The 23,774-nt window shown below is 36.7% G+C and overlaps 1 protein-coding gene across 2 annotated transcripts; it reads right to left on the bottom strand.

Annotated features, from left to right (window-relative positions):
* Positions 1-650: 650 nt before the first annotated feature.
* CSE1L (CSE1 chromosome segregation 1-like (yeast)) lies at positions 651-21,760 on the bottom strand. Of its 2 annotated transcripts, XM_010074506.1 has the most exons (24): positions 21,676-21,760; positions 20,980-21,122; positions 18,386-18,487; positions 17,791-17,936; positions 17,383-17,473; positions 16,999-17,106; positions 16,103-16,195; positions 14,725-14,892; positions 14,499-14,628; positions 13,732-13,797; positions 11,598-11,800; positions 10,164-10,248; positions 9,337-9,398; positions 8,454-8,590; positions 8,187-8,290; positions 7,520-7,617; positions 6,485-6,635; positions 5,768-5,976; positions 4,922-5,019; positions 4,635-4,720; positions 3,461-3,542; positions 2,887-3,033; positions 1,870-2,101; positions 651-1,185 (listed from the first exon to the last, which is right to left on the bottom strand). In XM_010074506.1, the coding sequence occupies exons 1-24, from the start codon at positions 21,758-21,760 to the stop codon at positions 1,096-1,098; spliced, it is 2,916 nt and encodes a 971-aa protein (XP_010072808.1). In that variant the 3' UTR covers positions 651-1,095. The 2 variants fall into 2 exon arrangements, with proteins under 2 accessions (XP_010072808.1, XP_010072810.1); XM_010074508.1 differs by lacking the exon at positions 14,725-14,892.
* Positions 21,761-23,774: the final 2,014 nt, after the last annotated feature.

Genomic DNA, 23,774 nt, shown 5'->3' with positions numbered 1-23,774 from the left:
TGTGCACACCTAACTTAAATCTGTCTTGTGTGACATTGCTCAGTATCACATAAGCCTGAGACTTCACTCTTATTCAGGAGTTTTTCAGTCTCTCTGATTAGATGTATTTATACCGCTGCAGTGCCGGTGCTCTGAAAGCCCACGGTCCAGCCGTTTGGTGCCCAGGCCACCTGCGAACAGGCACTGGACTGGTCACTTAACAGCCGTAACTACAAGGTAAACTGATGCACTTGAGAACCCAGGGCTACCAAACCTAATCAGTATATTTATGAGGAGACAGGGAGAACGTGCAAGTTAAGTTTAGCTTTGAGATCACTGCTTCAGTTTTAGTACATCACTAAAAATCCAGTTTGAGACGGATACCCGCTCTAAAAGGGTTCGTTACTTGCTTTTACTCCACTATACTGACACGTCTTGTTCAAAGAGAAGGGGTGCACCTGCTGATGAATATTGAGAGTGATAATAGCTTTGGATCTTGTGCCAAAGTTTTAGATTTGCTCTGTATGGTCCTACCATGTATTTAAACTATTACTTAAGATAAAGAAAAATCCTCACATTCCCATTATTTATATTCTACCCCAAGTTTAAAACATTATCTTTTTTTAAGCCAACTACATTCTTCTGAAACAGTAAGCGCACAGTGACAGGCATTTTAAACAAGTACTTCTTATTTATTCACAATTTAGATAAAGTTTAAAGAAAGACAAAAGAAATACAAAGGACAACAACATCAAAATGAAAAGGAATTTTAGCGACCGAAGTGAGTTTCTACACCCAGTGCTCTCCATACATTTCTAAATGTTATCCAGACACTGCAGATGCAGATTTCAAATAAATCCCATAACAAACTGCTATGACGATTCCCTTTGAAATTAAACTGGGAATGGAAGTTAGCCACCTTTTATCTATGAGTACACAAACCACCAAATTCTTTCAGTTTCTGCTTAAAGCCACATTTATCTTTTACAAGATGGAATCTGCAATACATTTGCAAGCAGCATTTTTCATTTTGTCTGATCTCTGCTATAAAAAAGTCAGTGTCAACCTTCTGTATAACAAAACGGCTTTTGAGCTTGCTTGTGGAATATATGCAATTCAGAGCAGAGTCACCCTTGCAGCCTGGAGGTATCCTTGGAGATACTGCAACGCTTCTGCATTCAGACTAGTACTCAGCATTGATGGAACCTTAAAACATACGATAGAGCAGAAGTGTCAATGTGTGTATACATAAAACTACTGCTATATCCTGTTAATCACTGTGTCAACATATGGTGCAAAGTCAAACGACATCCTGAGAGCAGCAGGTTTTTCATTGTGAAAGCAGTTGCTGGAATTACAGTTCCTGATGCTGATAGTTTTACGTGCTACTTCTCTGAATCAAACATGAAAGAAGAGAAAATCTTCCATTATGAAAGCAGATATTTGCATGCAGCAAAATCAGACCTCTCAGGCAATCTTTACTTACCAAAATCTTCAACAAAACAAAGATGCTATAGGTTAAAATAGTTAACTGTAAACTTCTTTAAATTTAACATAAGTTGCCTCAAATTTCCTGAATACACACAACTGAACTGGAGACAAGTATTACTATACAGCTAGAAGTGGATAAATTTTCATTTTAAAAATGACATATTTAAGCTTATTGCTAAATTAAGGAATGTGAAAATATGGCCTAAGGTTAGTAGGGGAAAAAAACCTTACAAAAGCTATATTCCATTAAAGAATAAAAGAGAGCAATACCTGGCATTCTGGTTATGACATACTTCATTTTGCTGATTAGCAAACATTAGCCAGAGAGACCCATTATCAAAGAAGCATTTCTTCTCTGTAGAATTTAACATTAGCATGCCACATATAAAAGCCACCTACCCTGCCAGGGCATGCCGTAGAGAGTTTGTGAAGAGACTGTGCCAGATGGATTCTAGGATTGTTCACCATTTGACCTACAGGATCGTGTTCTTTTTTTCCAGCAAAGGCTAGCTGAGAGAATGCAGTCTGATATCCTGGAGTATCTTCTATGTCAATGAAGTGTTCATCATCAGGGATAGTGTCATCCTCAGGCAGTTCAAAGAGGCCAATAAGGGCCTGCAGCAAAGGAGTCCTATATGTAAAGAGGGGAGCATAAAATTGGAGTGCTTAAAATACATTAGGACAGGGTGTATTTTACAAGAATGTAAAGGGTTCTGAGTAATTTGAACAATTTAGCCCTTGGAGGTACTTGTTTAGCTATTGAAATTGCAAGTGCACAACCTAAGAATTGTGAGTCTGTGTAGTAGGTGCTCATATTAAGGAATAAATACATTATTCATACTTTTATCAGGTCTAATTCTCATGAAACATACCTAAGAAATGCAATTCTTTTACAGATTGCACCCTTTCTCTAAGTACATTAAAAAAAAAAAAAAAAAAAGCAGGGATCAAGTTATTGTCATTAAATTCAGGCTGACATCCCAGACTGCTACACTGCCTTACAATCTTCCTAGAGAGCTTTCCCCAGAATTCTACAGTCAAGATAAGATCTTACAGTCTCTCTGTCAGGTCATGAGTATGCTCAGGTCTCCTGACTAGTAGAACAGTTGAAAGTAAAACTTTCTTTTCAGAAATAATACAAGCTAAAAGAAAGGAATGTATTTTCTTAAATGCAGTCCTGGCTAGGCCAGTCAGTGCTATCTGCATCACAAAATTGCAAAGCAGTTCTGGCAACTGCTTTGAGAATACAGTTTTACTTGTTGAGAAAAAGAAAGCAGCATTTAAAAGCCTGAAACTTAGCATGGTAACAACAGCATGCCTGAAGAACAAGTTTATTTAAGAGTATACTTTGATGATAGCTCATATTTTCAAAAAATCACATCACCTCACTAACAGAACTTGAAGTGTTCTACATACCATAGCTTGGTGTACTCAGTGTCCATCATAGGAGGACATTCTGTTAATATTTTTGTAATGCCAACAGCACAGATTTTCTTTTCAACTTGTCCAGACACTTTCTGGATTTCAGGAATTATGATTTTCTCCAAAACCATTCCAAACATCCTATTATGACGTTAAAAGAAAAAGCGTTAGAAAGCCTTATCAGCCTTATGGTGACAGAAGAAAACCAGAACAACATGAAGCACTAGAAAAAAAAGAAAATCAGATAATTTGTAATGATGCTGCCCTGTCACAGTAGATGTCTGGTAGGAATTTAAGTATACAAACTTTCCACAAAGGGAGAATAAAACCATCCCTCTTTCCTTTTTATGATCTGCTTAGGAGATTAATATCGAACAATAAAGAGGAGCTGTGGGCAGCAAATCAGAAAAATTGCCAGACAAATAAATCAACCACATTAGAAGAAACATTTGGGTAGTCAAATTAGTGACAAATGCAGTCTGCAATTTTAGCTAAAGAAGACAACTATTTCCTACTTCAGAAGATAAAAATTACACAGCAGTCTTAAAAAAAAAAAAATCATACTAACTTTGGCTGTATGCTGTCAAATATTTCCTGCAAAGCTAATGCCCCATATTTTATGCAGTACAAGTTAATGAAGACTAGGAAACCTGTAACAAGAAAAAAGTCAAATTAAAACTCAACATGAAAACCAAATAATAGCTTTAGAGCCAGCAACAAAATACATATAGCAAATTGTTCAAGGGGACAGAAACAGCAATCTTTATAAATGTTCAGTTTTAGTGAAGTACATTAACTTGCTGCCTTGAGGTTTTTAGACAAACTGGTGATCTTTTCATGTACTGCAACACACTGAAACGTGGCAGTAAGACAACTAAGACAAGATTCGGTCCTTTTTCCCCTTACAGCAGTTATACAGCATTAGAGAAGTTACTGCAAATTTTTCAGATCAAGCACCAGAACAACTCTTCAATGCTTTTAGCTGAAAACTTCATGGAATGCAGTTTTGCAGATCAGATGTGAATCCCTTTGCATGACCTTTGTACCAGAGCATAGATGAGAAGCATTAAAAACACCACTTAAATTTTGTTTGTGGAAGACCATTGCAAGCAATCCTATCATTCTTGCTCCTATCAGGTGGCATTAATCAGATTTTACAGGATTAAGTAACAGTCACTGCATAATTTGTGTAGTGATAGTATAATTAAAATAATTTAGCCAATATGGCAATAATTTTCCTGTTACAGCAGAAATAACCAGAATATGTATTTCAATAATTTATCACAGCTTTGCTAGTTTAACATAAAACCTTATCAATAATTTAAGTCATATTAAGGCAGAATGACACAAATGCTTAGAATATTTAACGGTAATAACACACAACTATGTAACAAAAGAAAGTGTGGTCACTATTATGTGTTCTATGAGAGTGAAAGTTTGCTGGTATTGAGGAATAAATGGAGACACTTTCAGATAATTAATGATATCACAGGCAGTAAGAAAGTAAGAGGAACAACACAAGCCTTTCCCCTTATTTTAGTTCCATCCCTTCAGTTTTCATGAAATAAGTGTCACCTGCTGTGGCAACTGCCCCACATTTCACCCTTGGTTACACAAATAATTTGGAGTAAGTCACTGATGTTCAGAGTCACTAGTATCCCTTCATCTGCATAACCACAGGACACATGTTCTAATCTGCTGGCATTACCAGGTCTGAACCTTTCATATAGCAAGGAACTTACTTTTAATAAATTTAGTTGTTTTGGAATTTTGAAGTCTTTGGAATAGTAGAATGAAGATCTGTTTCCTGTACTGGTCAACTGATTCACTGGAAATTTAAAAGAATAGTTATTCAGTTCATACTAGGATTTTACTAGTGTCACTTCACAGAGAACATGTATAAAACTGTTCACATCTATTTTACTTATAAATGTGACATTTTTCAGTTATTAAACACAAATTAAGAAGTGTACAAACATACAAGTAAAAAAAAAAAGGAGTTTTGAATGTAATTGCAATTCATACTCACGGAGGCATATGCTCTATAATACTGTTTAGAAGATAGAATCCTTGATGGTCATTAGCTTTAGAGGCAATCAACTTCTGGAACACACCTAACAATCCAGGCTGTAAGCAAAGCAAATACAAAACTCTATCCAACAGTTCTTCATATGTGACCTACCAGAAAGTTGGCCCTTACCATCTAAGACATATACCAAGGCAAAAGTCTTCATAACCTAAACCAGGATTCTGTTTCTGCAGTTAAAGAAGAGAGATTTCTATCGGGACCAAGTGATGTTCCTTTGAGCATTAAGATTAATCTTGATCAAATGAACACCAAAGGCAATTTGAACATGCATGTCTGCTTCATCAATGGCATTGCCTAATCAAATCTGACTATAGCAGATCATGCAGCAGAAATAACAGAAGCTAAGTATGCAGAATAAATCTCCCACTGAATTCACTAATCCTCAGATCTCCCAACATTTTGGCTTCTCCTCACTCACTCTTCTCAAGGCTGTTCTGAGCAGAACCTCCAAGAGTTTTCCTGATCCACAGTGTTCAGCATGAGACAAGTGAGACAGGAAAATTGTGGAAACTTACCTGCTCGCATAAACCAAGTGCAGGAATTTTGCATCTTAATTGACAAAAGCATGACAGCCTAGGATTTATCTTATCCACATGATGAAAAAGCATCCAAAAAGCCTGTATTCATAGTATTTTTGTCTTTCTACGTAAGCACCGTTAATTTAAAGTACAAGCACAAATTGTGCACAAATCCAGCTGTTTACTAAAGGAAAAGGTTCCTGATAATTTTTAGTCTTAAATCAACATGTCTAGAGGCATACATTGTGACTAAATCAATCCAACTTACGATTTTGTCAGCAGCAGCACTTGCTATTGTATTGGCACCCCGCTCTAAATAAGCCTGCAGGAGTCGGACCAAAGGAGGAATGTTTCCTGTCCTTTCCCATAGCACCGGCTGAAGTAGATGAGGGAACAATGCCATATAGGATGATGGGATTTCATTTTTATGTATTTCTAGAAGTAGGGACATCACCTGAAATACGTATGGAATGAACTCTGGAAAAGAAGCGACGACATTTACAAGTTCAGCAAATATGGTCACTGTCAGTTCCTAGGAACCACCTATCTATTGATTGAACCTACAATTTTATGATTAACACAAAGATTCCAACAAATAAAACCTTGGAGAAATGTATCACTTCCCAGATTAAATTATTGAAAAAATTTGTTAGCATTGTATATATACAATTTCTATTTCCTCTATTTGTTAATGTTTCAGAACATGGAAAACAAACTCCTAGAAACAAGGCAATAAAATTAAGAATACTAAGAGGCTTTGGAGTAGTGAGTGTAAGATATTTTAAAAATAAAGTTTGTTTTAAAAGTTAATACAGTTGATGTGCCCTACAGAACAACCCAGATGCTGCATAAAAGTGTTTATTAGGACCGTGAACGTGCTGTGTTCTCACTTGAACTTCCTGTGTTACAGAAAAACTGCCATAAGGAAAATCATAGCAACCAATTATTGTAGAGAGAGCACAAGCTCTTACTGAGTTTAATTTACCTTGCACATCATTCTGTAGTATCTCAGTGAAGACCATAAACAAAGCCTCTTCAAAGTTTCCAACTGCATCAGGGTTTGCTTTGCATGTTATCCTTATCGACAAGCATATTGATTCAAACATGTAATGGTTAAAGTGAGGTTTGCTTGGATTCTAAAAACAAGTTATAAACAGGAGAAATCAACCCAAACTTGCAGCCAAGTCACTTATTTAGCAAATATATTTTTTTATTTCACCTGAAGTCTAAAGTAGCAATTGGGAATAAGGATACTTATGACTTATTTAGTAATATGCTAATGAAGTCCATAGATAAAAGCAAACATAAAAACCTTTAAAGCATAAAGGAAGGGTGGTTTTTATAAATATTTCAAAGACAACAAGTGTTTTTCAGAAGCTCTACATAAACTAGCAAGCAAAGTATCAAAAAATAAAAACTGGAAAAAAATATTTTTCAGTCCTCTAAGTGTCTAGTCAATTCTTCATTGAACACTTATGCTCTGCAGCCACGTTTAAACTATACACAGTAGAAATTTTTTTGATAGTTGATGAAGGTATTCTAAAGTATTCCCTAATGTCAATGTTCAAAAATATTATCCCAGCCTGTACAAAAAACTAAAATAATTTTACCCACCAAAAGCAGGGGGGTAATATATTTAATCTCACATTTCAGTGTCTAAATTTAATAAAAGCCTCAGAAGCTTCATGGATAAAGAATAACGGAGTTGTGAGAAAAACAGATTATTGTAACAGTGACCTCTGCACAAGCAAACATTTATACTAGAATAAACTAGTATTGCAAAAAGATTTCATATGGTGTTTCCAAATTTCAGATCAGAGCAGGGGAGAATGATCTGAAAGTATGTCCTAAAACTAACACAGTACTTCACTGGAAGGATGTTTTACTTATTTTAGTCAGAAAATATACAACAATTTACAGTATTCTAACAGAACAAACAACAAGGTATACACAAATCTTCAGAAAGACTGCTCTAAAAGGTAAAAAGTGAATGTTTTGCTCAGAAAGGCCGCTTCTTTACCTTACTGACAGCCAGCAGTTTCTGTGTAAGCTGTGTGATTACAGAAGGTATGTATGGAATTATGGATTCCTGTAGCAGAGAAAAACTCCTCATGATGGCTGCAAAAAAATTGAAAATATTACCTTCTGGAGACAAACATACACTTCTGTCATCCATCATATGGCTAAATCCTTTACCTTTCACTACTAAATTGGATCCCAAGGAATTAGGTACAGTAAGAAAGAGCACCCGCTGCAAGTGCAATCTATAATCATGACAAAGGATAAAGCAAAGCCTCGTTATCCCCATTGTACAGACGGAGCACAGAAAATTAAGCAACTTTGCAAAGACCATAATTTCTCTTGGACAAGTCTGAAATCTTGGCATACTATTAGCCATAGCCCACTCAGATCTCCTACTGACACTGCTTAGGTAGCTGTCCTGACTATAAAGACTACCATTTGAGAAATAATTTGTGACAATACCAGTATGTTTACCGTTTCTCTTTGGTACCACAGATTTAGTCAAACATGACTCGATGCAGCCTGGTAAATAACTGCAGGCTGTGCATACCTCTTTAATATGTTTGCAGAAACTAGGTTTTTCAAATAAAAATTTCAGTAGCCTGTAAGCTTTACGTCAACTTAACAAAGTTACTCTTATACTGCAGAACTCATAAAGCATTTACCTTTCATAATATATTCATTTTCAGATGAGCCAGGAAGTGTCAGCGCTTTAAAAAGGTTTGTTAATAGCACTTCTACAAATGGTGCCATTTCTGCAGCTGTAATGCTGTTAAGTGAAACACAGCTCTTTAGCGATGAAAGATACTCACAAACTTCAAGCATTTTACAATATTGTAATACTAGAAAACAAAAGATCCCCTATAAATATTTTTCATCCTTAATGGACAAAAGCTATGTAGCAATTAATTTATTTCTGCTTGAAAACTTACAGGGTAGTATTATTTGTCCCCCTCATGGTAAACAGTCTTTCAAGAGCATGGGCTGCGTAAGTATGGACCACAATGCTTTCTGCCTGAAGATGATTGATTAAGAGAGGAATAGATACCAACAGTTGTTCTTTAGGTACCTACAAAAATAGAGCAACAAATTATACAAGTTACATAAAAATACAGATGGTTCAACACTAGAGCATAACCACTCCGAGCTCATCAGCTATAAACTGAACGCTTGTCAGAAGAAGAAATCCTCCAGTTGCTATATCACACCTTGACAACCAAGAGGTACCCATTTCTGTCATCGCCTGTATACTTCCCCCGAACATCAATGTTACATTTAGCTGTCAGTAAATGCATATATTCCTAATATATTTTTATTTTTCCATTTTACTTCATCTTAATAGGCAATTAAAAAAATATCGAGCTTAAAAAAAAAATCACAGATATTTCATAAGAGATGAATAAAGGTAATCTAAAATTTAGAAATAATACTCAATGTATTTTCTTACTGCATCTCATAAATCAGAAAAGGCAAAGGATGAAGTTGCTATGCTCTAACAACTACTGCAATGATACGAGCAATCAAGTATATTTAGACTAACATTCACTTGAAAAAGTCTGAGTGTGACACAGAACTAAGCACGTTAAGATGTTCAGTGCTTCCACAGCATATGGATAGCATACAGACTACATGTTAATTGGATATTTATAACAATATAATTTACTTTAAAAACTAAAAATTCAGCATGAAGCGTTATAGATGACTATCAAACACCTGTTGGGTTAACATATGGCCAAGTAAGATAAATTAGGCTTGGCAAGTATAAAGTAACAAATTACAATATGTTTTTACCATAAGAGTAAAAGAAAAACTTACGTGGTTTCTAAAAATCATGATATATTTGATACCATCTGCTTTTAGCACAGGGAATTCATTCACTGCAATAGAAAAACATGTGAACTTTGTTGATAATTTTCATGTAAATGTGGTTATGAACATATACTATGTATAGAGGTGACATTAAGGCACAATTTTTCCCCTTAAAAATAACACGCACCATGTTTTTGTATGTTGCTTAGTTTCTGCATTTCAGTACAGGCACTGTTAGACAGAATATCACTTTTAAGTACAAATCACACCCCAGTACCTTTAAGTGTACAGTCCAAATCTTTCACATGAAATTCCCTTTCTGGCTCTGATTTTAACAGCTTCCAATTACATACGCCAAGACAACCCACTATGTTCCAAATATCATAAGATAATCGCTGAAGCATAAAACAAATTATGTGGCTTAAATCTAGACATCCTTAATGTCATCAATATGGGCTGATACAGGCTACGACCTAGCCTTCAGTAGTTTAACTTCGCAGGGTTTCTCAGGGTATAGCATAGAAGTTTGCCTTGATGTCTCAAATTCAGAAATCAAATTAGCTTGATTCAACAAGTTTAAGCATGTAGCCGATAGCAACCATGTGTGTACACGCTCTGATCTGGCAGATAACATGTGGTAATCCACCTTTGTTTCAAAGTTCATTCACTGCTAGCCAAACAAATTTGAATTAGTTCCCGTGTGCCAGGTGTCAACAGACTTCTGTCTCAGAGATCATGGTGAAACATGAGTGCTCGAGCCTTAACAAACAATAGTCACTGTCAAGGTTGCAGATAACACAAAAAATGCCATATCAAAATTAACATTAACTTACCACTAGCAGACTTCAAGTCAGGTTGAATGTGATTCACAAAGAATTCAGTCAGGTTAACAAGTTCATTGGCTTGTGTTATTCCATGCTAGAAAAAGAAAAAACAAACCAACTCTGTTTTCAGATGTTAACATTCAGCTAGTTTTCTTGCTCATTTTTATGTGCTTTTAATAAAAGGAGTCTAAAGCATGCATGCACGCGCTGATACTTGAAACTGCATCTTTAGCAGAGAGCCATCCAATTTCTTCTTCCTAATGTTTTTGGTGCCTACGTTTCAGCTGTAGCACTAGTGAGGTTCAAAGTTACCACCTCTGAGTTGAGGAATAATAGCTTATAACACAGTAATAGTCAATCAAAATTTTAAACAGAAAATACCAGCATAGGCCTTTTTAAAAGGATAAGTTTAGCACTCAAACTCCAATTCCAAATTAGAGCAGCAAAATAATGACTTAGTTTTCTCTTATGAAAAATGCAACTGACTTTTAAAATGGGATTTTCACATGGATATTTATCAACCAAGTGTTCTAAGTGATGTTATCCTGTATTTGCCACTAAATAGCACAGAAAAAGAAAAATGTACAACTTAGGAGTTTTCTAATTGCTAGAAGACTCTGCTTCACATTACACATCACTATTATTAGCAATTGCTGTGCAGCTGTATGCACCTGGAGTGTCAGAAAAAGACTGAGAACCTTCAGCAAAATTGCATAAAGATGCTGTACACATTTTACTATGTTTGCCTCAAATCTGTCTTGCAAAGCCACTGAATTTGAACTATAATAACATTTAAAATATTTATTAGTACATGCAAATCTGTTCTGTAGGACATTTGATGCAATGCTCCTGTTTCCAAATACAGTTTGGCACAGGTATGGCTTTTTAGTATCTCCAGCCTATTAGCTGCTTTCTCACAAACAAGTAATGAGATCCCTTTCCAGTCACCATTAGCATTTACATGCCATTTTCAAATCAGAAACACTCAAATAAAGGGAAACATCAGGAAATATAATGACAAGAACTGTAGGTGTCACTTAGATTCCTTCTAGTCTGCTTAACAACTTACAACCTTCTTCTGTAAAGTGAAATTTGGCCCTCCATGGCTTACAAACCCTGGCTCAGTACCATTTAAAAGCTCAGAGGCTCTAGACTCAAGCTGATTTTGTTTCTTTGTATGTCTGCTTCACGCATGCTGATAAGACCTTTGAAATGGTCGCACATGGTTATTGACTGTGCCCAATCTATCTGAAGATCAGGTTCTACCAAATTACCATCTGTAATAGGATTATACAATGGACAACTGTTAACCTCACCAACATTAAACCACCACAAATACAGCTACTCCCATCCTGAAGCAGCATACAATGAATTGCATCAGTCCTTATGTACACTGTAATACTTGAACACATATAGATTAAAATGAATAGAATGTAAAAGTACCTTCTGTGTTTGAGCTTTGGATGCCAAAGACGTAACAAGGTAAATAGCTGCATCTTTGTGCTTCCAGTTAACGGATGGATTCTTTGCATATTCTTGCAGCATAGAATTAACATACCCAGAAAAAATCCCTGTCACAGGCCCTTCAAAAAATTTGCACAGGCCTCTGACTAGATCACAAGCTGCTCTGCGCCTGGTGTCAATATCTGCATGAGAACCAAAGATGTTTTGGAGATGAGAAAGTATACAACTTTTCATATCAATACACATAATAATAAATATATTCATGATATGCAGCTTCTCAAGTTACAGGCACACCTCATGTTAATTATTCCAGTTCTCCATACTGATGTGTAAGAACACATTGAAGTCTTTTACGTACTGTCATACTAGGGACTATTTGCATAACAAAAAGATGAATGGAAACCTACCGATACTGCATGCACTGCATGCGTATGCAAAGGTTTTCCTGCCCTCTGAAGAAAGTTTCAGTAAGCGTGCAGAGAGAAGCTTTCACTGTGTTGACAATTATGCGCCCAAATCTGGTTGGGATTGAGTTAATTTTCTTCATGGCAGCCCATATGGTGCTGTGTTTTGTACTGGTGACTAAAACTGTTGGTAACACCCCAGTGTTTTGGCTGTTGCTAAAGAGTGCTTGCACAGTGTCAAGGCTTTCTGTTTCCTTCCCAGCAAGCAGCCTGGGGTGGGGGCAAGAAGTTGGAAGGGGACACAACCTGGATGACTGATCCATACTGACAAAAGGGATATTCCATATCATATAACATCATGTTTGGCAATAAAAAAATGAGGGAAGACTGTTTGTGGGGAGGTAGCCATTGCTCAGGGACAGGCGGGGTATCAGTCTGTTTGTGGGAGGTGGAGAGTCACTGACTACTTTCTTTCCACCCCTTCTCTTTTCTTCCTCTTTCTTTCCTTTTCTTTCATCTAAACTGTCTTGATCCACAAATCGTCTCACTGTTACTCTTCCTATTCTCTCCCTCATTACATTACAGCAGGTTGGGGAATGAGCAGACTGCTGTGCAGTGCTGAGCTGCTGGGCCACCACACTGAATCAGTACATTTTTTGTAAAAAAACAAAACAAAACAAAAAAACAACAAAACCCCCCCCCCCAAAAACCCTAAGAATTTTTTTTTCCTTTCTTGAGACAAGAAAAAGCTGTCTTTTAATATAATATACAAACATAAGCGACAGAAGGAAAATAAAGCAAGTCAATTTAAATGTAATAGAGTAATTTCTGAAGTAATCTCCAAAGAACACAAATACTTCTTGCCTCAATTCTCCTACAAGCAGAAGCAGCTAACAAATACAAGCTTCACAAATACCTAAAATGCAGCCAGTCCTGCGTAAGAATGCTAAAACATTTGCTTGAAAAAAACTTCAAAAGCATTTCCCTCCATTTTTTTTCCTCCATTGCAAGTGTACAGTAGTTTCTTATATCTATCATGAAGTGTCATTAATCTAAAAGTATCAGTCAGTAAAACTGTCAGTGGCACAGAATAGCACACACAGAATTGTCGTACAGATCTAGATTTGGTTCATTTGCGCTCTGACCCGCTGAAAAGCAGACAGCTACAATCAGAAAATCAAGCAGCACAAACACAAGCCAGCACAGCACTGTGTTTTCAGGAGGGTTACTGTATTGGTTTGAAGACAGTGCCGGCATACAAGGGCTGGCTGGTGTCCAGCTGGCTCAATCACAGATTTGAACGCAACACTGGTCACAATTTCAGTTTAACATGATTGACTACTAAATACAGGCACATTCTCTCCATGTTATTTAAAACTCCACACACAGGAACTAATACACAACTGAGGCCACTATTCAGCATTGACTTACAGGCTATATTTGCTGAAACGAGAATGTGTGCAGTACAGGAGACATACCAATCCAATTAAGGAAAAAAACTTATTAAAAACATCATTCAAAACAAACAGGCACTGCGATGGGCACATTGTGACAGTAAACTTGATCAAAACTGGATAAAATCTCTTGGCTGGGGGGGGGGGAAACCTTCCCAATTTCAAAAATAAGTTATAAAAGCTTCAGTAAATTGCTTCAGCTCTTTAGAGCTATATTTAAAGACCAAGTATTCTTAGCATAAATCTGTGGATTACCGGATCCTTCCAAATCCCTTCTTATATATTCTTCAGAATTATCTTCAAATGCTTCTTCATCAGCCGCTGAAAATACAAAACACATAGAAGTCTAAATACTGAGGTCTCTGTTTCTTATGGTAAAAAGGTGTATTATCAACTTGCTACTTTTCCAAGTACTTTTCAATAACATTAATAGAAATCAATCAGAAATATCCAGCCAGACGAGCCTGTTTAGCTTGCTGCTGCCCCACGGATTAGTCTTTCATACTCATGAGCTGATGTATTACTGATTTAAAAAAAGAAAAAAAGACAGGACATATTCAATACTAAGTGCATTTAAAGAAGCTTCCAGAGTCATAAGACTTATAGAGAAGCTTCTTATCACTGTAATATGTCTTCACTGCATTTTAGATACTAGGATCAATATGAGCCCATCAAAACATGGAGAAACAGACATTACAATTTAGTAGGTCTGATATCCATGCCTATTTAGACTCTCTGAATTATTCTTATACTCACTTTAATAATGAAAAATTATTGGTGGCATACGACCTAGACTTCCTATACTTTTCCATCTGAGATCCCAGTAAGACAGAAAAATTATCAAATTAGATTATTCATACAATTCTACAAAGCCCATAGGACAGCAATCTGTTGTAGAAATTTGGTTTTGAATCTATTACTAAAGTACACAAGAGGTAATCCTCAATACATAGCCCTGCAAAGACACATATAAATAGTTAGATTTTATTGTGCCTTTGAAAACTTAAGAGTCAAAAAGTTACCTCTAAATTCCATATTGGGAACAATAACTTTTTCACAGATGCTTGTCAATGTATTCTGGTCTTCAAACAGATGCTTGTAATGTGGTCTTTCACAAACTGAGGCCAGAAACTGGATTGCATTACTAACCAGCTAGAAGACCACAAACAGAACACATACAGTTTTAGCATGACTGACCAATTTATAATTCATTATTAAACTTGAAAAGATCAGTTTATAACAACTTACCAAGTCATATTTCACCTCCTGGCCTGTTGTGACTAACAGATTCCAGATTGCTGTTACAAAACGTGGCAGGTAGGGCTGGAATTCTTCATCATATTTTTGAGCATATAAAGCAGCATTGTCACAAATTTGTGATTTCAAGAGCTCCAGTAATCCAGCTTCCTCTTCATCCTCACATAAAACAAAACTAAGAACTTAAACATCCAAACTTCAACACTACTTAAATATTAAAAGTATCAACATATTTGAAGGCAATATTTACACTATTATGTTACCATGTTCTAAAGTGGTGAAAGAAATCCCTCTCACCTCCCTAGAATTACTGTATCTTGCTGATTTGTACTGGAACTGCACTGCAAGTTACAAATCATACCTAAAGTACTATGCACTTTAAATCATTTAGATGTGATAAAGTTTGACATGAAATTAATTTACAAATGTAACAGGAAAAAGACAGACAAGGTGTTGAAGAAATATGCTTAGAAGACATCGTAGCTTGCTAGTTTAAATTGGAATAGTTATCAAAGTAGTTCCCTCCCCTTCCCCATACCAGCACAGACACTTGTGGAGCCACAAAGAGAAGCGAATTGTGAAATCGAGCTGGAATTAAAAAAGAAGCAACCAGCAAACACCATCCCAGTTTGATCTCCCCCTGCCCAATGCCCCCTTTCAGTTTCAATGCATATCACTTCCTGACTCACATCAGCACACAGCTGCATGGATGTCTGTGCTGGGCAATAGCCCATAAGAGAAAAGAGCAGCAGAGCTTCTTTTAGCAGCAGTGTTAGCCTAAAAAAACATAAAACTATAGCATAGGATACACTTAATATGCCTCCCTACGTATTGTAAAGACATTTATGGAGTTGCTTTGGCTCCATCATGTGGCAAACTATTGTACTGTAGCTGGATGACACCAGTACTTAAAATGCAGAAAGCATGCAAAAAATTAATTTGAGCTTTGATGACTTGGTATCACTTTCATCTGTGAAATTACTAATTCGTATAATTAGACAAAGACAGCAATTCTAAGACATAGCACATGAACCAACTGAAAGGTATAGAAAACTTGAGCATTGTGACTCTCTAATGATCAGGTCACTTCAGCAGATGTCCTTGAAAGAATCTACTCATTGATGATTACCTGTAATTTGATTTCTGTGCACAGCTGAGTATACCTGTATCTGAAATACGACTTCAAGAACTGGAACTCAAATTTCTTAGACAATGGGGCAACTTCTCTTACAACCCATTTCCTTATAGTCATTCTAATCCTTTGTTTACCCAACAAAGAAAATATTGCATTGTTCAAAGATAGACCCAAGTTCTCAGTCAACACTCTCCACCACACAGAGGTAAACCAGGAGGTTTATGCAGTACTTACATCAGTCTGCAGAAGTTTATTATCTAAAGTTAAAAGACTATGAAAATTTGTCATCCACGTTTCCATGTTATCTTCAAAAAACTCAGGAAGATCCTGTAAAGGAAAAGCATAAATCTACATTTTAATTTCTGATTGCATTGCTTAGATAACATACCTACATTGTAAGTAGGCTTTGGAATATACTACTTCCAAATAAACTAACTGCTTACACCCTACACAGTCTAGAGTTTTATATAGAAAGAACCCTATTGCCTCTTACTCTCAGAACAAGACAGCACACACAAGCCTTCCTTTTAACTCAAGCTTGCTCTTTTGCCCAATATGGAAGAACAGCCCAAGCAAGCAAGGCATGATCATCACACTTGAGACTGACATTCGTGTTGAGACACTAAATATATGTATCTTTTTACCATTTTTCATACAGTGCATTTATTTAATAATGTAAGACATTTAGGTCTAATTTCAAAACAAAAAACCCCACACCGCTACCAGAATGACTTGCTGCTATAGTGCTACAGAGCTACGAGCTGTAATTGACTTTCACCTACATGACTGAGTTCATGTCAGTACAGACATATCTATAACGGAGCACAGTGAGCACAAACTCAGGCATTTGACATCTGTCTTTCACAGCTCATACTCGGGCAGCTACCCATACAACGCCTCCTTACTATGACAAGAGCTTAAGACTCTCGAGATTTTTTTTAGATAGGGCCAAGCTATGTTAATTAACCCCATCCTTACTGTGCCTTTACTCCAGCGTTGATGCAGACTGTCAACTTTTATTTTTGCGATAAAGAATGGCCTTAAAGGCTGCCTCAAATGGATCCTATAAATAAGAGCATAACAGTTTTGTGAGATTAAAGCAAAACTATTAGAAGAACAAGGAGATTCACCTGAAAATTTAAACTGTAGAACAGCTTCGCAATTAGAATGAGAGAAGAAAAAAGAACCTTCAAAGCACTAGCATCAGTTGCATGTGTGCTGCAAAGTTCAATAGTTGCCTAGAAAAAGACATAAGATTCAGTCAAGTAACACACACACACACACACCACATTGTCAAGAGGTATTAAAAAGTGCCATGTAATGCCATTTTTTTTTTTTTAAACCAGAAAATATTTCCTCCCCTTATCAATCCTGTCAGGTCTCACTTAATTACTTCAGTTTGAACCTCATTAACAGTTTCCAAGCAACTATTCTTAAGTTTTCATTTTGCACACATTCACAACAAGCATGTCAGAATGTCAAACTCGTTTTAGAAATTATTCAAAAAGAAATACCTTAAAGAGATTCGTCAAGGGCAAAGCAAAGGCATCGAGGACAAGTTTGATCTCTGTCCATAATTCATTTGACTTAAATTCGTGGCGGTACCTGACAAGCAAAAGAGAAATACACAAAAAATAGAATACAGTCTTCACGTTATTACCAAAGTAACTTGCATACAATTAATTTTTTGTGCTGAACCTTGAAACAAATACTGTCAAGTAAACGAGAACCAAACAACATAGTTCAACACCATGCAAAGTGCACAACTTGACAACCATTTCAATTCTTATTAAAAAGTCAATAAGCATAAGTAGAAGCCACAACTGTGGACTTTGTAAATCTACAAAATTAAGTCTAACAGTAAAAATTTAGAGTTGAACAGAAATTTACAATCCATATACGAACTCCCTTATTTCCAATACCTTTTAAATAAAGAGTGAGCAGTGCGAAGGACCCCATTAATGACATGGAAATCTCCACTTTGAAAGCGATTCACCATTTCTGTCAGTAAGTCTGGCCATTTCTGAGGAAAGTCTTCCCGACCAATAATACTAATAGCATCACTTAACTGGAAAGGAAACATAATCATTACATGATCTAATAGCAGGCTCCTCATTACAAAAAACACAGCAGTCATGCCAGATGTTGCAAATACATAAGAAAAATGCTTAGTATTTCTTGTCAGATTCAGAAATCATTGGGTTAAACATCTCCTAGTTTTCATTACAAAAAAAAAAAATCGCATTTTAAATCCAAGGTGTACACGCAGTCTCACTTTCTGGAATTACTATATTTAACTGCCTAATGCTAGAACTTAGCTAGAAGACTACACAGTAATTGCTTTTGTTTTTTTTTTTTAAAAGTAGGCAGAAGTAGCTTTGACAACATACTCCAAGTTACTTGGTTTGAGATGACCTCACTGGTAAAGGAACGGAGCTCTGCCAATAACCAGAACCTCTACACACACTTAAAATATTCCAAACGTCTCATGGACATAACCAAGAATTGACATATTACCTGTTTTTGAATTTGTTCTGGGCTGCTAAGCATCAGGGGCACTATGTTGGCTTTAATGGCTATCCTGTCCGATTCACATATTTTGTTCGGTTCATCCTCAACCTAAAATTAAAACAGTAATTAAGTCATGGGCATATCAGTACACTCTAGGCAATGAGCAAATATCAGCGTTGCAGAAACCAATTGCCTATACTCATTTATGTAACTATTACATAGTTAAAGAAAGATCTGTTAAAGATACTGCCTACAATGAATCTGTAACAGCAGTACCTGAAAAAAACTGAAAGAAGTTACATCCTTCTGTAAATCTTTGAGTTAGTTTTCTCCTCTAATGGTGACTTTTCAAATCAGCAATTCAGTCACAATCAGGGTGGGTGCATATGCCCGTAACATACGTAACTTCCACCACATCAAACATCTCTGTCCTCACTTCAGCCAACCTCAAAGATTATTTTATACAAGCTGCCTCAAGCCACACTTTCCAGAAACTGTACATGAAGATGGGTGCAGGTTACACCACCAAAACCATAACATTGACTTTAAGAATTATCTAATCAGTTCAAAATATCCATCAGTCAACAGTGCCAAGTGGTAGTAAATTACAAAATTTCCACAAGAAATTAAATAATAAAGAGGTTTGTCACTAACCAGTGACAGCATTATCTGTGATACCAGCACCAAAGTTCAGAAACCTAGACAATACCCAGCAGTTAATAGGTAAATGCCTCCAGAGAGTAACTCAATGATCTTAAGATGCTTAAAACAGATGGCACTATTACCCTCCTTCTTACCTCCCTTCCACCATCTTCCCATAAACATTTTTTAAGTTTAGTAATTTCAAAATTTCAAGAGTTACATTTAGCTATAAACAGTTATAAAAATTAGACAGACTTGCTTTTCTGCTCCTATCACATTGCAGTGAATCTACAGAATCATTATATATCCATTAAAAACCACAAAAAGAAGATAATCTTTAAAACCTGAGCTTTACAAGTTTATATGATGTGAAAGGCAGCAATAACTGCACTAGTGAAGCTCCAGGTAGGGAGGCAGGACTCACTGTTGTGCATTTAGATAGATGAAGACAGAGGTGGTGGAGAGATCAAACCCTACTATGGAGCTATTGATGAGATTTTTCAAATAAATTAGATCTTTTTACAAGGCATGAGAGACAGCACATAGATGAACATTCTGTACATACTTTAAAAATAAATGAAAAAAACAAGCTCTTTCCTCACTGCAGAAGTGCTCTGTACAGCTGGCTCTCCAGGCTCTACCAAAGACAAGTCCTTGAATAGGCAAAACCCTCTTACTTCCACTGAGCTTTGTATCAGTCAAGTCCAAGGTCGCTAAGTTAAACCATGTGCTCTAGGTAAGCTAGCCTTGGGGCTGCACTGTACGTTCATACAGCTGCTCTTGAAATGAAAGCTTCATTTTGGACAAGACAACGTGCTCGAAGCCACATAGCCATCACTGCAGTGGATGCACTCGCTGCATAGCATCTCCACCTGCTCCACAACAAAACCTCACCCTGAACTACATCAGCAATCCATAAAAAGGAAGCCACTTAAAAATTTTTCCACAATAGAACATTATTTCTACTTACAATATACTACAGACAGAGATGCAATTTGGGAGAAATGACTGAGAATACAGTATTACAGAAAAAAAGTTCTAGAAATTTCATGCCAGATTGAACGTGCTGATCTTATCAAACATAACCAGACCCAGGACTGCTACAGCTTCCTAGTATTAGTATGAGGGAGAGAAATCACATGCAATTTGTAAACAGGTAGCAGCTAAGACATAATGATTAAATACTTATGGTTCCCCCGCAGTAAAGCAACATTATGCAGTTGGTATTTTTCAGATACAAACACTACATTCAATGACACAAAATACAAACAGTATCAAATAAAGCCTCTCATCGCTGAAGGAGCTGAGTGCTCAAAAGTAATACTTTCTACCATAAAGTAAATTTAATGCATGCTGAAAGCTCCAAATCAAAACTGTTTCTGACCTCTTCAAAACAAAGGATAAAATGGGATTAAATGGCAATATTCCTATTTTACATCTACAAATACTTCCAAGCGTTAAACTGGCAAGGCCACCAAAACAAATTGTCCCGCACTATTCTTTGCCCCAGAAGCAGTGACATGAAAGGGAAGCTGGTATCATCACTTTCAGCTGCAGCGTTGGTTTGAAAGGTTTGTAACACTGTGACAAAAGATACAGGCCAAATTGGCCAGCTCATGTGTGCAGACGCTTCACAATCATTTCAGTTTAAACACTACTACCGTCAGTTAAATGAGCTTTAAATATTGTGCCTCTGCAAAATATGCATATATTATCAGAGAAAATTATTCATTCATCATTTTCTCACTCAGCTCTAGATCTTTTTAACAGGATGGACTCCAATAGCCCAGGTTTTAGTCCCTCATCAGTAAATTACACCTTGTGTTTGATCTCTGAATTATCTATTTTCTTTCGCAGAGTACAGACACACACACATTCTTCAAGGTTAGTGCAGAATATCTTATTGTAGCTTAAAAAGACAATTAAATCTTAGCACAACAACTCACTAGGATACCTACAATTCTCCAGTTCCTTTTAATATAATTCTTGAACGTTACAGATGCACAAACTTTGATGACGTTTTCCTGTGATTTCTCTAGCAGTGTTAAGAGTAACAACGGATAATTCTGGCTTCCTTCAACTGACTCAAGAAACTTTTCCGCTGTAAGAGAACATACTAAGGTTAGCAAAAGCTGAACTGGTTTTTCTAATGGTAGCCCTATGATCCCTCAATTCCTGTCTACTTGAGATAATCAACACATGAACACTTCCCCAGAGTTTCACAAGAACAGAAGCACAGAACAACTCTGACAAAAGGTACCATAGCTTCTTTAGTACTAAGCTCTTTAATGCTTCTGCTATTAACAAAAGCTCTCAGTTCAAAGCAGGATGTGTAAATATTGCCTCCTCATCGTTTTTAAGAAGTCATAACCTGACAGAAGTAAATCCTGGTTTATTGTGATCAACAGCACTGCTTTAAATAGAAACAGTACAAAAAAATCACGAATACAGGAAAATAAAATTACAAAAAGCAAACAAAATAAATCTGTATTTCTTTACATCCCTCATTAGGTTTTTTTTTTTGTTTGTTTTAAAAGGATACTTAGAACTTCTGTATGAGGTTATTGCATAAACATCCACTGAAGTGTGCTACACACAGACAGAGAAGCCAAAAAGAAACTAAACTTTTTCAATCACTCATGAGAATCACTTACCAGGACGCCTTATAGCAGGATCTGGATCTAGTGTCTTCTTTAGATACTCAGTTAAAGTCTGTAAATTAGCATCACTCAGCTCCATTTTTGCAGAACCTAAAATCCACAAGCAGTTTTGTTATAAATACAGATCAGAAAATCTACCCTATAAGCTACACATACGTAAAACCAGATTCCACAGAAGACTCAGCTCATTTTGACTGTACCTCATAATGCATGGTCCCATCTTACATGTCTCATCCAATAAAACAGCTAAGCGTGCACCAAGCCAAAACAGAAAACATGAAATTTCCTCAACTACATGGAACTGTTATTGTCTAGTTTATTGAAACTGAACTCCTAGAACAGGATCACACATCCAGAATCCATGAACCAGGTACAGCCAAAAGATGATCTCTTCCCTTTCAGGACAACAGGAGTTTGTTTTTGCTTTTGGAAACTATGTCAGTCCCAGAAACCTGTCCGTCACCGAAAAAGCTGAATAGTCCTGCACTACATAATTGTAAACAGAACAATTCAAAGTGTTTTGGAGTCAAGGCTTATTTAAAATTAAATACTCCCTATCAAAGAAAACTCTCAACAGAAAATTAATTTTTTATAAAGAGACAAAAGACTGTGCAAAGCCAGGGGGTTTGTCCACAATGTAAAATTAACTCAGATTAGGGTGGGAGTTAATTTAAACTGCAATACTTATTACAGAATAACTCTGTGCAATAAGCCTAAATTACTCCTCTCTAGTAATCCTCCCACACACCTTCTCACGCTTACCATAGCGATATATTAATTTCGCTGCTTTAATTGGAATAATTAAAATTACAGTAACACTAAAACAGTAGCAAGATATGCTTTAATGAATATGTTGTTGCTCAGGAGATCATCATCAGTTCTGCCCATCTTTCTTACAACCAGCAGCACAGTCCATTCACTACAGAAGTAATGAGGAAGCAAAGATTTCAATTTCTTTTCCTCTGGAGTTTCTATTTAGTAATATAGACTGAAATTTGTCTGTCCCACTTGGCTGTGTTCTATGTTGATTACCAGTGCAATAAATATCATTTCTACTTAAGCACGCTTGCAAAGGCAGTGAGTTTTAATGACAAAATTTTTACTTTAACTATGACATCTATATCATGAAAAGAGAGAGCAACAGTATCCTCCTGAATTAAATGAATGTTAATGAGTAATTCAGGTCCCAACATACGCGGCAGAAAGTAAAAATCCACCTAAAGAGCCCTGCCTCTCATGTTTCATCCCCCTTCCCTTTTGGGGGTTACTTGTCCATAGTCTTGTTCACCAATTCAAACCAACCAACAAAATCTCAACAAAGTACAGCATAAGCGAACAGCACCAACAACAGCTGGGTCATCTGTTCTACACAATGGCTCATGCATCACCACTGTGATGTTGAAACTAATACTTAATCTTTCATAATAAAAAAAAATATAAATTATCTGCTCCAGGGAAGTTTGTAAGGCTGAGATGCAAACCCATGCAGAAATCATTTATGAAGACTAAGCTTCACTCAAATGGGGAACTAAACTGAAAGAGACGACAATCCTGAATGGCCTTTTACAAATTCCTCACACACAGATACAATACAGGGATCCATGTAAAAAATACACCTCAAGCTGACCGTGAGTTTACTCTGAAGGCCAAACGCAAAGATGTGGGTCCATTACTTAACCCCTCATACAAAAGGATACATGTTTACACCTGCTACCTGCTTGCTCTCATTTCTTTCACATCTACTATTTTGTTTTGTTTTGTCCGTCACTACCCAATGCTGGTGGTGTGCGCCAGAGTGACCACAGTTTGTGCCATGTCGTGACATGTGTCCTGAACAGGCCACAGAAAACATTTTCAGACCACCTCTCCAGAAGAAAACCCGTAAAACGTGCTTAATGCATGAACTACTTCAGTCAAACTAGGGACAGACCACTTAGAGGGGAAAAAACCCCCAGGGGTCAGTCCCCCAAGCCTCCGGCTGCGAGGCGCCTCAGGGAGCTCTGCCCCACAGCGCTCCCCAAACACCGCCTGCGAGCCCCGGGATGGCTGGGGCCCAGATTTCAAGGGAAATGGGATCTTTACACCAAACGGAG

The sequence above is a fragment of the Pterocles gutturalis genome, unplaced genomic scaffold, assembly GCF_000699245.1.
Source record: "Pterocles gutturalis isolate BGI_N339 unplaced genomic scaffold, ASM69924v1 scaffold23747, whole genome shotgun sequence".
Taxonomy (NCBI): domain Eukaryota; kingdom Metazoa; phylum Chordata; class Aves; order Pterocliformes; family Pteroclidae; genus Pterocles; species Pterocles gutturalis.
Note: the sequence above shows the minus strand (reverse complement) of the source record. Positions and strands in the feature narration are given on the sequence as shown.

Coding starts and splice junctions, on each gene's coding strand:
- CSE1L (XM_010074506.1), bottom strand. CDS start 21,760: ATGGAGCTGAGTGATGCTAATTTACAGACTTTAACTGAGTATCTAAAG. Junction 6,636..7,519: donor AACTGCTGGCTGTCAGTAAG/GTAAAGAAGCGG, acceptor ACTTGTTTTTAG/AATCCAAGCAAACCTCACTT. Junction 3,034..3,460: donor TTTGACAGCATACAGCCAAA/GTTAGTATGATT, acceptor ACGTCATAATAG/GATGTTTGGAATGGTTTTGG.